This window comes from Gouania willdenowi, chromosome 19, assembly GCF_900634775.1.
Source record: "Gouania willdenowi chromosome 19, fGouWil2.1, whole genome shotgun sequence".
Taxonomy (NCBI): Eukaryota; Metazoa; Chordata; class Actinopteri; order Blenniiformes; family Gobiesocidae; genus Gouania; species Gouania willdenowi.
Genome location: NC_041062.1, coordinates 2,810,473 through 2,824,435, shown reverse-complemented (window position 1 = coordinate 2,824,435; position 13,963 = coordinate 2,810,473). Strand labels below are relative to the sequence as shown.

Here is a 13,963-nt window from a genome sequence, read left to right as displayed (position 1 = left end):
TCTCTGTTCCTTTTATGTTGTATCACTGATTTGTAAACTTGCAATTTGTAAATAAAATTTGTTTAAAAAAATAAAATAAAAACAGGACTGGGGAGAAAAAAAATCAACACTAAATAAAAAGACTAATCAACACTTTGTATTATTATTATTATTATTATTATTATTATTATTTATTAATGCATTGTTTGGACTGGATAAATATTATATATTTGGCCAAATTTAATGTTCATAAATGTAAACTTTCAGGCAAAAGACAACACTTTAATACTTTTATAAATGAGCTCAGGCAATCGCCGACACCAGTGTTTCTCAAATGGGGGTACGTGTACCCCTGGGGGTACGCGATGGCACTACAGGAGGTACTTGTGAGAAAGCGAGAGAGAAAGAGTGGAAAATTAACACATTAAGTGTCAGTCTACTCTAAATGATAAAATACTATAGAAATCAATCTATTCAGAAGCCACTAAATCAGTGGTTTTCAACCTTGGGGTCAGGACCCCTTGTGTGGGGTCGCCTGAAATTTCTGAAAAATTAAAATGTTTAAATTATTTTGAAATGAAAACACAATCTTAAAAACAACATTTTCTATACTTTCTGTGAAATATAAATCTAGTTAAACTAAAATACAGTTCAAAATACACTGAACAAAATATAAATGCAACACTTTTGTTTTTGCTCTTATTTTTCATGAGCTGAACTCAAAGGTATAAAACATTCTATAAACACACAAAAAAAACACTATTTCTCACAAATATTGTTCACAAATCTGTCTAAATCTGTGTTAGTGAGCAGAGATAATCCGTCCCACGTCACAAGTGTGGCATATCAAGATGCTGATTAGACACTGTGATTATTGCTGGCCACAATAAAAGGCCACTCTAAAAATGTTCAGTTTATTCACAGCACAATGCCACAGATGTCAGTAGTTCTGAGGGAGCGTGTAATTGGCACGTTGACTGCAGGAATGTCCACCATAGCATTTCATTTCTAGACCAAAAGCCATCTCCAAGGGCATTTCAGAGGCAATCGCAGACCACGTGTCACCACACCAACCCAGGACCTCCACATCCAGCATCACCTCCATGATGGTCTGAGAACAGCCACCAGGACAGCTGCTGCAATCATCGCTTTGTATAACCAACAACTTTCTGCACAAACTGTCATAAAGCGTCAGGGAAGCTCATCTGCATGCTCTTCATCCTCATCGGGGTCTCCACCTGACTGCAGTTTGTCATCATAACTCACTTGAGTGGGCAAATTATCACATTCAATGGCCTTTTATTGTGGCCACCCTGAGGCACACCTGTGCAATAATCATGGCGTCTAATCAGCACTTGTGAGATGGGATGGATTATCTCTGCTCACTAACACAGATTTAGACACATTTGTGAACAATATTTGTGAGAAATTGTTTTTTTGTGTTTATAGAAAATGTTTTATATCTTTGAGTTCAGCTCGTGAAAAATGGGAGCAAAAACAAAAGTGTTGCATTTATATTTTTGTTCAGTGTAGTTAAACTAAAATGCAGTAAATGCAGTATTTGGGGTCGTTACAAATAAGGTTGGGATTGGGAACCACTGCACTAAATAGTGTTTCTTTCCACTTATTTCCAAAATGAGATTCTTTAAAAAACGTTCATTACATAATTATGATCTATAGTTGTTTTTAAATTGTCTTCTGAACAAAATGTTGGAGTCAGACAAAGGGGGAATAGAGCCAAAAACGTTTGAGAACCACTGGGATACATGAACTGTGTACTTGCAAGTTGCGAATTTGTCATTGTATTTAAAGTTTAGAGAAGTAACAAAATGGTTTCTTTCTATATTTATGTTCTTATTGTAGGTTATTTGATGAATTTTCATTGTAAGTTGTTAATTGTGAGTAAAATTGTGTGGCCACTGACAGCAGAAAATCACAGATATCTTTAAATAGGTTATATTATACTACTTTTACATCATTTTTTAAAATTTACCATAAACATTTAATACCTGTCACAACTGCAGCCAGCATAAAGTGTGGGTACCCCATTGGATCTGAAGCATAACAGTTTATTCTAAAGAAAGAAAAACTTTTTTTTTTTTTGTGTGTGTGTGTATGAAACAAATACACAAATGTGAGCCACTGAACAACATTAATTAAATACATCCCTGAATTATTTAAAAAAAAAAAAAAAAAAAAAAAATCAGATAGCTTATTAGTTATAAAGACAAAAGCAATGTTCTCTCACTGCTGATGTTACACCTTAAATCCTACAAGTTTTCCCCTGACGTATAGATGTGATAGACACAATTTTCATGAGGTACAAGTGAAAAACACTTTTAAACAGACTGGCTGACACTGCTGTATGGATTTAAAGCTCTCTACATGAACAAAAGAGTATTATTTTAGGTTAAAAAGAACAAAAACACAAGCAGCCACTGTATAGATACCAGCCTTTAATAACAGAAAATTATGATACAGCTTGAAAAAAATATATAGAACAGTATCAATAACATGTTCGCTCCTTGACAAAAGACAACAAATTCATCCCCTACTTTATTCTTGAAATTAAAAAGTGACACGAACCAGAAACCGTGCATCCATTCACCTGTAACAAGTATTTAAGCAAATTATATAGAAAATATTTTCAACATATAGCTTTCAATAAATGCTCTGATATATCCACGCCCATGTTATAAAATAAGAGGGTAGACTCATTCCTAACGGTGGTAATACATGATTAATCCACACCAAAAAAAAACAACCTTTGTTACCCTTACACAAAAGAAAAACAACCATGAATGCAGCAGTCCTTGGTGAGAATAATCATTTAAAAATCAAAATAAGAAAATAATAGTAGTACAGCTGCTGCTGCTTTTGTCCCATTCTCCAGTTTTCTAAGCAGCGAGTGTCCCGTGCTGTCTGATGATGTTAGTAATCGATGCTGCGCAGCGCGGCGATGGACGAGGCCAGACGGCGAGGCAACAGCTTGGCGGTCTGCCTGTAGTCTGCAGGTTTGGCCCTCAGCAGTGTGACGATGTGCTGCAGGGTACGGGACGGCTGGAGGCCCAGTGCGTCCATCACGTTGCTCAGATAGTCTGTGGGAAACAAGTGTTTGAATCCACTGGAGCAGGTTTTTCAACCACTGAGAGATCGTCAGGTGTGCCGCGGGAAAATATTCCATTTCAACTAATTGTTCTATAAAAAAAAACCCTTTTTGAAAACTAATTAATTCTCGTCTCCAAATATGCCATTGTGATAAAAAAAAAAAAAAAAAGTTAAAAAGAAAGGCACACAAATGTCACTCATTTCTCATCTTTCATGTTCATAAACTAGATTTGTTTCATTCTTCAACATCAAATCCCTCAATAAAAGCCTTTGGATCAAATCTGACACTCTTACATTTAACAATACAGAACTAAATTGAATTGAAAAATTAGCAATATATTTATTTATTATTATTAATATTAATAATAATGTATATATATCATAATTACGATTATAAATATAAAGCTGTAAAATATAACAATACATCATATAAAATGAACCAATATGCAAAATTAAAGATGATAAAATATTTTTGTTCAGTATTTAGTTTGACTTTGATAAGAATGACTGCATATTGTTAATAGCACTTTTTATTAGAACGAAGAAATATTATACTTTTTTATGTGTTTATTTGATTCTTATTCAAGACATTTTGATAAGAATGACTATATTTTGTAAATATAAATAACAAAGTTTTGTTTTTTAACATTTTGAGATTTTTTATTTCGATGAAAAGATGCACCATGGCTCAAAAAAGGTGAAGGAATGGAATTAACAATACGTGTGATTGTAAATACTGTACCGATGTCTGTAGCGAGCTGTTTGGTAGAATGGGGACTCAAGCTGGGGATCAGCAAAATGGCGTCGCAGTACGTTTGCATGGTGGCTCGAGCAATGGAGCCCAACCAGTAATCTGCAGTGTTGTCTAACTCAGGAAGGTCCTCCCCTAAAAACAGAATGACACGTGAGCTTTAACAGTGGATAAAGATGAACGATTTGTACAAATGATGGGTTTTCAATGGTTGGTAACCTCGCTCTGGAGGGAAAGGAAGCTTTCCAGCGTGCAACGCCATCTCTAATGCTGAGTCCTCCTGCGTCACAAAGGGCTCCAAGTGAAGAGGCAGCGACATCAGGAACTGTCCGATCTATGGAGGACAAACACAAGGTAGACAATATTCCTTTGGTTTTATTTGCTGTAACGAGTGAAAAATGTAACACGTTTACTCTCGGGATGCACAGATAATGATACTGTCAATATACCATCCATCCATCTATCCATTTTCTGACCCACTTGCTCATTTTTTCAGGTTTGCTAATATACTCATACTCGTTAAACTTTACCGATATCCATTGCACACAATTGCTGTAAAAGGTGGCCTGTCGTTTCTATAAGGGGAAATAAAGAGGAGAGCTTTTTGGGGTCCATCCATAAAATCAGCAAAATGATGGTCCACTGTTCTATGAATCGTGATAACCACATTTATTTATTTATCTGAATAATATCCGCTGTTATCCAGGAATTGTATTATTATTTGGGCCATAGTATATAGTCATCATAAAGATGTAAATCCTGGTTTTAATCAAAAATGAAACGGGTTAAAAGTGACCAAAAATAGTGGAAAAGGCGGTAAAATGGGTAAAAAGTGACAATATTGGCTTAAAGTGTCAGAAAAAGAGTAGGAACAATTAGTTTAAACAAATATAAAAACAACAATAAGCATGAAATATCGTGAAAAGAGGTTAAAAGTGACAATAATGGGTCAACATATGAGACATTTGGTTGGAAAAGTGGTGGAAAGGGTTTATAAGTGCTGAAAATGTCTTGAAAGTGGAAAAAATGTGCTGAAAAGGCATTTACATGTGATGGAGAAGTGGCAGAAATTGGAGTAATGTAGCAAAAATACATTAAAAGGAGCAAAAATATAAAAAATAGGTTAAAATATAGTGAGTTTGGTGTAGTTGCAAAAAAAGGGTAAAAATAAGCAAAAATGGGCTCAAAATTTCTGAACCAAGAGTTGGTGGAAGGTGTGAAAAGAATAAAAAAAATAAAAATAAAGATTGAATGTGAACATATACAAGTATATAAACAAAAACAAACCCTTGTATGCTGACTGAAGTCTATTATTTTAGAGAAAGTGCAAATAAATGATATAGTGTTTAATTCCACTATGGACACTATACAATAGTTTTATTGATGTTGAGTTAATATTAAAGCTAAAAACAAGACCAAAAAGTTTATTATAATTGATTCAAAAGTGTAAAATCTGCAATAATTTCACAGAAAATGTTTCTTTTTCACTTGAAATGTCAGTTTTATAGTCATTTTTATTCTTAATTTTCGTAATGTGTGTGTGTGTGTGTGTGTGTGTCTTGACGTACGTTGGTGATGTACTCCTGTGGTGACAGGCTGAATGTAGGCAGGTCTTCACTGTAGCTCTCTCCTAAACCTGGTCCTTCTTGACTCTGTAAATATTCAAGCAGCAGAAATCAAAGAGCGTGAGATCAGAGGCAGAGATACACACACTCCCTTTGTATCTGTGTGTGTGTTTAAAATCAGATGAGAGTGAAAGCGAGCACGTAACGATCACCTCCATCTTGGAGACGAGGCAGAGCTGGTATTTGATCTGCAGGAAGACAGAGTCGAAGGCCAGCTGGTTGGCCTGCTGATTGAGTCTGGTCAGAGCCGTTCTGGGCTCGGCTAACAAGCTGGAGGTCCCTGTGCCTTTCTCCTGAGGGACGAGAAAAAAAAAAAAGACACATGAGGGTCTACGGTATATTGAACGCACCGCTGTATTGGCCGCATTCCAATGATTTAGCAATTTTCCCAGGAAATCCACGGAATGGTCACTCGGTCACCTAGGCTCCACCCTATTGCAGAGGTAGGCAACTTTTATCACAGCAGGGCTGAAGAAAATGTGTTTGTTTGATCAGAGGGTCACATGATCAACATTCATGTCAGCATCTACTAACAAAAGCAAGAAAGGTCTGTGTGCGTGTGTGTGGAGCGAATATCTCCCCAACGCGGTATGTGTTTGACCTGAAACTTTGTCAACGGCTTCCAAATACCACAAGTGTGTGCATCCGTTACTTTGTGTTGCAAAACGTTCATTTTAATTTTAAGATTACGGCTCTCTTTCGGTAATGAGCGAGGTATTGAGCTTGCTACTTCCGGTTCCGGGTCATATGACGTCACTGTGTCGCAGTTTGTTTGGATTTAAAAAAGGTCAATATTCAAAACTTTTTTGAACTGCTAAAAGTTAGTAACGTGGTTGTTTAAACTGGTTAAATTTGACTTTATTCGGAGTGTTTCAGCGCTCTCTCTCTCTCTCTCTCTCTCTCCGTGTGTGTGTGTGTCACGTCAGCTGTCAGAGTCCTGTGTTTGATCACTCCTGAACAAACCTAACGCCATTTAATATTAACTACTATTAAAAACTGGTTGAGATATCTTACATTTTAAACCGTATTGTACTGTTTATTCGCTCCTCCCACCGTAAATGCATACAAGCCAGCACCGCTCCACAAACTTCCATTTATTACTGGGACAATCAGCAATCTTATTTTAAATCTAAATCTAAATATATAAATAAAAACAAATATCCAGCAGATGTATGACTTGTGCTGTCACTGTTTTGCATACAGACCATGACGCTGCCGTCCTGTTATTAAACCTGTGAGACTTTTACCTTTCCTCACATTATCTGAAGCTGGTTGTTGAACGTTCAGTTCACCGTGATGTTCAGTGATTGTTACAGTTCATTCATTCTGCTGTAGGGGTGATTGTCAGTAATATTCTCCCTCCTGCTTTCACTGGACACGTGTGACTGAGGGAAAAATCCACACAGAGTGCACCGTCACATTGGCCACACCCTCAACTTTAAAGGAAAAACAACGTCCAGTACGCTGCAAAAAACAGTAGTCGATGTGACAAACTGATGAAAGAACTCCCCCTAAAACATACCTTCAGTGAGTAGAGCACTTCCATCAGGTTGTTGTATTGTGCTACGTTCCCTCGTTGGAGGTAGTTGTACTCCTGCCATGGGTTCCTGGTGGCGTTCTTCCTCTCACTGGATATGGCTTCCTGTATTCCTGCCAGGCTGCGTGGACTGTAGGACTCGGACAAATATTTCCCAGCTGTTCCCAAAATCCTGCAGGTGAGGGTGGGATCAGAACGAGTACAGATGTTTCACTTTCACCTCTGATTAAAGTACGTTTAACATGCAGAAGTTGTTCTCACTTGTTCGACAGCTGTTGCTCAAATGCACCACTTTGTCTGAGTAACTCTCCACATGTAGCGATGATCCTGGAAAACAATGAGAAAACGTTCAGGAATCTAATCAATGATTTCACATACAACCACACGTACCTGACCATACGATTTGCATGTCATAATACGATACTAAACATATATACGGTATACATTGTCATATATCACGCTATCAATAATTAGATGGTTCACTTTTACAAATACAAAATAGTATGAAAATACTATTTATTTTATTTTTTTTAAACTTGCGAGAACCAGTACATTGTAACAAACTGTACATTTACATTTTTCAACGAAAGTTTAACTTTTGCTAAAATGCATTGCTATGCATGTTAGCGCAATTAAATGGTTTTTGTTCAAAAACATGATTAAAAAAATCGATGTGGACATTTTTTGGATCATACCATAATTGCGCGGTGAAATATCGCAATCGATTTCTTCTCACACCCTTACCTAACGGAGTTCTGAAAAGCCGTCCAATCCTCATGAAAAACCGACGAGCTCGGGATATCCTCCAGTTTACACTTCTTGCGGATGGACTGTAGTGTTACGGAGAAGTCGGATACGTACCTATAGAACAAGCAGGTTTTAAGCGGAATTCGGGGAAAACAGATGTGTGAATAAATAGAGTTGATAGAAGTAAATGGTCCATACTTGGTAAAAAGAGCTTTGAGAGCTTTGACGAGGCCACACACAGCGAGTCCATCCGTCAGCCTCACACAGCGGTCCACAGCATTACTGGCCAGACCAAACAACTTCCCAACAGAGCGACTTAACTCCTCCACGCAATCAATCACCTCCCCGTGTTCCTAAGGAGAGGAACAAGTGTGAAGCGCTGCTGCTTGGACTAGAAAACTGTGTGATGATCTGACAGAGTCTGACCAGAGGAACGGCGCTGATCTGGATCAGGAGATGAGCTTCTTCCAGCTCTCGGTACTGCAGCTGGTAGGCTCTGTAGGGGTCGTACAGAGAGCACACCAGCTCGTTCACCTTCAGGAGGTTATTCTTACCTGGAGAGGACACAGACACACACACACACACAGAACAGGATGGTGAGTAGAACAAAACTAAGGCCCTATAAAATTCTTGATTTTTTGTTAAAATACCATTTTTTCCCTTAAATGTCGTGTTTTCCACATTAAACTTTTTTAAATTCTGGTATTTTTTAAAGAAATATTTTGTTGAAATGAGCGACGTGTGTGTCTTTATTTGAAAATATTGTATAAAATGGAAAACTGTTTATTGAATTGTTGTTATATCTCTATACATATGGTAAAAGACTGTGGGAATAAAAAGTGAATCGGTATAAAAGTGCAGTCGTGTTCCAGGTGCTTACCCAGGTGGGGCAGCATGGCGGACTCCAGGTTGTGTCCGAACGTGGACACAGTTTGGTGGAGCTCCAGCAGGACGTCCAGACGCTGCTCCTGGGGCGCTCGCTCCATGGCTGAGCTCAAACACACGGGGATAGAGGGCACCATGGCACCCAGAGTCTGGATCAGCAGCACCGTTACCACTTCATACGGGTTCTTAAACACCTACAGTCAGTCATGTGACACACGGATATCAATCAGCATCTGACGATGAAAGGTTTGTCCGTCTTTTATGCTGCGGTGCCTCACCTGACTGCTCCACTGCAGCTGAGTGTGCCACGTAGACATCAGGGTGTCATAGAAATCAGACAGCTGGTGATTCAGACTGAGCTCACTCTGGGACAGATCCTGCCAAACGCTCACCAACTGACCCTAAATATATATATTTATAAAAAACAAAACTCCACACCTCAGAGCTGGATATGAGTGCTTCTTTTTTTTTTCTTTTTTACAGCTTTTATCATCATCTTTCATTTAAAACTCTTGGATATCCAAAAATACCAAGAAAAATAATAACTTCCTAGCCAAGTCACAAAGAAAATTGGTTGCACATGACTTATGAAAATGTGTTTTTTTTTTTTTTTTGTTCATTTGGTTCTGTTCATAATCTCGATGTAAATTGACACTATTTATAAATAAGTATTTGTTAGAAAATAATTGATTTGATTTGATTTAATTTTGTACATGAACACAACAGCAGTATATCTCAAAATGAAAAAAAATAATGACAATAATAATAGTAATAAAAAATTTAAAATAAAATAAATAAAACAAGGCAAAGAGAGAACAATGATATTCTTATAATATACACCCGTTTACACTATAAATATACATATAAACCAGTATATGCACACATAATTCATTGATATATAGCTATATAATTATACAATTCATGTGATCCACACATACACAAGTATATACACAACTATTTACAAGTTTATCCCTTTAACACTTTTGTTTCCAGAAGATGAACTTTATGTATTTATGTTTAAATTGCTTTAAATTCAGACATTTTTTTTTATTTCAACACACAATCTGTTCCACAACCTGTTACCGCTTACTGACACACTAAAGCTTTTTTTTTGTCCATGCGTGTAGTTTTTTAAGTTGTAAGTCTTTTTTCAATAAATAATTTCTGAATATTTTTAGGGAGAAGTTTTTGTTGTGCTTTAAATGCTATTTTACTTGTTTGAAAAGCTACAATTTCTGCTAATGTGAGTAATTTTGATTGATAGAATAGTGGCTCAGTATGTGAGATATGGTAATACTATTGAACAGTGAAGTGTAATTTAAAACATGTCTTGCTTTGTTGAGTACAGCTATACTTTTTGAAATCTTTTTTTGAACAAATTTAATACGCGGTTGCCAACTAATTTGGTTGTCTAGTCTAATAGTAGAAATTCAGTTTCAAGAATTTTTTTGATGGAATGCTGTTATTTTTTTATTTAAACATAAATACATAAAGTTTATCTTCTCTAAGCTTAAGTGTTAAAGGGAAAAAATTGTAAATAGGTGTGTATATACTTATGTATGTGTATGTTTGGTCAGATGACTGTATAGGGGAATACATGAATTGTAAAATTATATGTTTATATATATACACCTTTTTTTAATTATTTTTTTTTTTTTTTAAATCTTTCTCATTGTGGCAGATACACTGCTGTTGTTTTCATGTTCAAAATAAAATAAAAAAAATTATCCAATTATTTCCAGAATACCTGCCATTAAATTTGAAGGAGTTTTCTCATTTTAACACAGTTCCTCTTCTAAAAAAAAAACAACATTTTTTTAAATGAAGAAACCTTCAACACTGACCTTTTGGCACTTGTAGTAGTAAGCAAGTAACTGTGGCATGCGGTCGATTTCAGTGAACACTTTAACAAACAGCTTGGCTTGTTCTGCAGATAAAAACAAACACAGACACAGGTTGACATGACACTCACTGACACACAGACATGGTCAGTGGATTAAACCGACTCTCTCCAGGGCTCTCACCTACAGACATGGAATTAAATGTGGCCACAATCTGAGGGCTGGCCATGGCCTCCAGTCTGTTCTTCAGGGCCTCCAGGTGGACACACTTATCAGAGTAGTCTGGTGTGTCCACCAGCATGGCCAGGCTGTTCTGCATGGCCGTCAATTTGGAGGAAATGACTGAAAGATCCTGGAAAAAAACCCAAAACATCAAAACTGCACTTTACTGTAAAATAAAAAGACAATGAGGTTTAATAGAGGGTTTTCACGACACGTCATCAAACCAGAAGTGGCCATATTGGAGGCACTCAACAGGTAAACAAAGCAGATCCCGAACGTTGGAACAAAAGAAAATAGTGAATTATTGCTGTGTTTTTGGCTGTACCAATCAGTCAAACCCTGAAAAACATGAGCAGTTTTATAGACTGCCAACAGTTAGAACAAATCAGGGAGAACAATGTCAAAAGTTATCAGAGGAAAGGAGGTGCTAGTGGTGAGCGAAGCTAAACAAGGATCTACGAGGCAAACATCTGGACAACATCTGAATTTGTTCGGCCCATTTCTTGTCAGGGAAGTGAATTGTTGATAGCAGCGGCTCTGAACTCATTTTCTAGCGTGAAGATAATATAATTCATATCAAGCTACTGGATGTGGCATTATTGACTTCTATGCAGCTGTGCTTTGTGTAGCAGCTCCCTCTGGAGGCAGATTCTGGTATTAAATCAATATGATGGGAGTGTATGAGAATAATTACAGGTGTTTTTTTACTGCAGTGTTTCACGTAAAATGGACAAAGCCTGTCTGTACAAGACTTTTGAACACACGCCGTACGTATTTCACTCATAAAGCCGAACGTGAGATGATAAGTGACGATACTTACATTTTAATTGTTCTGTGATTATTCAATTGTCACACTGTACATTTTTAGTTTGATCAGATAAATACTTTTTGAGATATGGACAATTTAGTGAGGGGGGGGGTGTGTGTCAATTTTTGCTTGTCCTTATTTTTCTTCCATTTTCAGCCTTTTTTGAGACCAAAGCGTGTGAGATTTCCTGAAAATGTGTTGAAATGACATGGAATGAGCCACCCACCTGTGTTTTAAAGGTTTCCTCAATGTCTGCACTCAAGGTGCTCCATTTGTCTGCCTCCTGCAGGGCTTCAGCTGCCAGCTGCATGCGACTCTTCACCTGATCGATCTCCACCAGTACCTGATAGAATCAATAAAATGTTGCCATGATGCTCACTCACAATATTGGACTAAGGGTGGAAGCTTAGAAACCACACATAACAGGAAAAAATGTTATTACAGATGCATTTTTCGATGCATATAAATTCATGTGTTAGTAAAAAAAATAAAAAATCCACATAAACACACACACACACCTGCATAGACTGCACTGTGTCTTGTTCAAACTTCCTGATGTCTTCTTTCACCAACACCATTTGGTCCTTCAGGAAAGTAGCTTCCTGTTTCAGAGCCTCCACGTCTCTCAGGACTCTGGGCATATTCTGCAGCGTTTGACTGCTGCTTTCTACACAAAGGCAGCAATTATTCAGTCATCATTAACCAAAAATTATAAGTTTTCTTTAGAAAATCTCCCCATCCAATCAACAGAGGAGCTGTAGCTACAAAAAATACACATTAAAGAATGTTTAGAAAAATAGATCTTTCATTTTGTATTTCTTTCTAATATTTTCATTGTCTTTTGATATTGATTTTTGCATAGTTTGTCTATATATTTGTTTTACTCATATCAAATTGTGCATTTTGTTGGCCGTTATTTTTCTGTGTTTGCTGAAAGGGGTGGAGCTTATATACAATGTTGTTTTTTTCTTTAATGTGTGCTAAATAAATACTACGTCACATTCTGGGCAGTAAGACGGATGCGCGGCCATATTGGAGGCACTCTGAGGTAAACACTGCGATGGATAAATGTCTGAAAACCAAAGAAAAGCTCCTCAAAATGTGCTATATATGCAAAGGCCTAGAGGGAAGGACTTGGTCACGATATCTGGAAAAGTTAATGTTTATTGTTGGTGCAGATCTATACGAGTTGGATCAAGGACGACCGGAGAGTCTTCCGTCTATTGCTTATCCTGATATGGTCACCTACCTGGTTTTAACCCTAACCCAATCTGGGTCATCCTTTAGATAAAGGTCAGACCTATGACCTGGAATACAATGAGAAATACAGCTCTACATTTTAACAACTGTGTTGCTACTGTAGCAGGCTATTAAACGTGATTATATTAAGTCAATAATCCACATGCAGTAGCTTTATATGAATTATTATATTATCATCACACTAGAAAATGAGTTCAGAGCCGCTGCTATTAACAATTCACTTACCTGACAAGAAATGGGCCAAACAAAAATTCAGATGTTGTCCAGATGTTTGCCTCATAGATCCTGGTTTAGCTTCGCTAAACCGTGTCGCTTTTGACATTGTTCTCCCTGATTCTAACTTTTGGCTGAAAACACGGCAATTATTCACTAATTCCTTTCGTTCAACGTTCAGGATCTGCTTTGTTTACCTGCTGAGTACCTCCAATATGGCGACTTCCGGTTTGAAGACACGCCGTGAAAACCCTCTTGAAGCAAGTGTTTACATCTATAGGAAATCCTTTAACGTCTCTCTACCAAGGCGTGTATTATACAGTGCTACTTTACAAGTTCAGATGACATTTTAGTTCTCTCTGTCAGACATAAGGAGCAGTGTTTACTGACCCTCGATGGCGTTGTTGACCTCCTGGATGAAGAGCTGCAGCTTCATCACTAGTGTCGCTGCGTGGCTGTCCGCCTTCCCCGGGACGTCCTTCTGCGCCACCTTGAACGCACCATTCACCCAATCCTTCACGTCAAAGTCATCGTCCAGGAACTTGGAGAAATCCATCCCTGCGGGGGGTAACACTGTTCGGCTCTCCTCTGTCCTGCTCACCGAGCCATGGCTAGTTTTTCCCAAACAGAGGCTTCGACACGAATATAAAATAAATAGCCCAGGAAAATGAAATGACCATGACAACTAAATATAGTTCCAGCAAAGCCACGGCTTCCTCCAGAGTTACTTTTTAATGTGTGTGGCTTTAAAGATATAAAAATACAGACATAGTTCAGTGTCTGACGTCAGCAGTGCGGCTACGGGTTCCGGAATGACAACAACTTCCGGTTGTGCTTCCGTAAAACCTTCCCCCTGAGAAACAAGCCGGAACGCAAGTGCCCGGTTTAAAAAACAAGTAAATATCAATGAATCAACTTTTTTAATAACTTGGTGATTGATGTGTTACTAATTCCATATGGATTGCAAATAATAAAAATATAATTTTA

At 37.5% G+C, this 13,963-nt stretch overlaps 1 protein-coding gene across 2 annotated transcripts; it reads right to left on the bottom strand.

The window, feature by feature from the left end:
* Positions 1–2,420: 2,420 nt before the first annotated feature.
* cog7 (component of oligomeric golgi complex 7) lies at positions 2,421–13,799 on the bottom strand. Of its 2 annotated transcripts, XM_028477083.1 has the most exons (18): positions 13,367–13,799; positions 12,022–12,170; positions 11,730–11,846; positions 10,657–10,825; positions 10,477–10,559; positions 8,911–9,033; positions 8,628–8,826; positions 8,174–8,301; positions 7,946–8,100; positions 7,745–7,861; positions 7,262–7,327; positions 6,986–7,172; positions 5,616–5,756; positions 5,407–5,490; positions 4,058–4,172; positions 3,830–3,973; positions 2,883–3,077; positions 2,421–2,845 (listed from the first exon to the last, which is right to left on the bottom strand). In XM_028477083.1, exons 1-17 carry the CDS (start codon positions 13,530–13,532, stop codon positions 2,911–2,913), a joined length of 2,310 nt encoding a protein of 769 aa, XP_028332884.1. In that variant the 5' UTR covers positions 13,533–13,799; the 3' UTR covers positions 2,421–2,845; positions 2,883–2,910. The 2 variants fall into 2 exon arrangements, with proteins under 2 accessions (XP_028332884.1, XP_028332883.1); XM_028477082.1 differs by having other exon boundaries at positions 2,421–3,077.
* Positions 13,800–13,963: the final 164 nt, after the last annotated feature.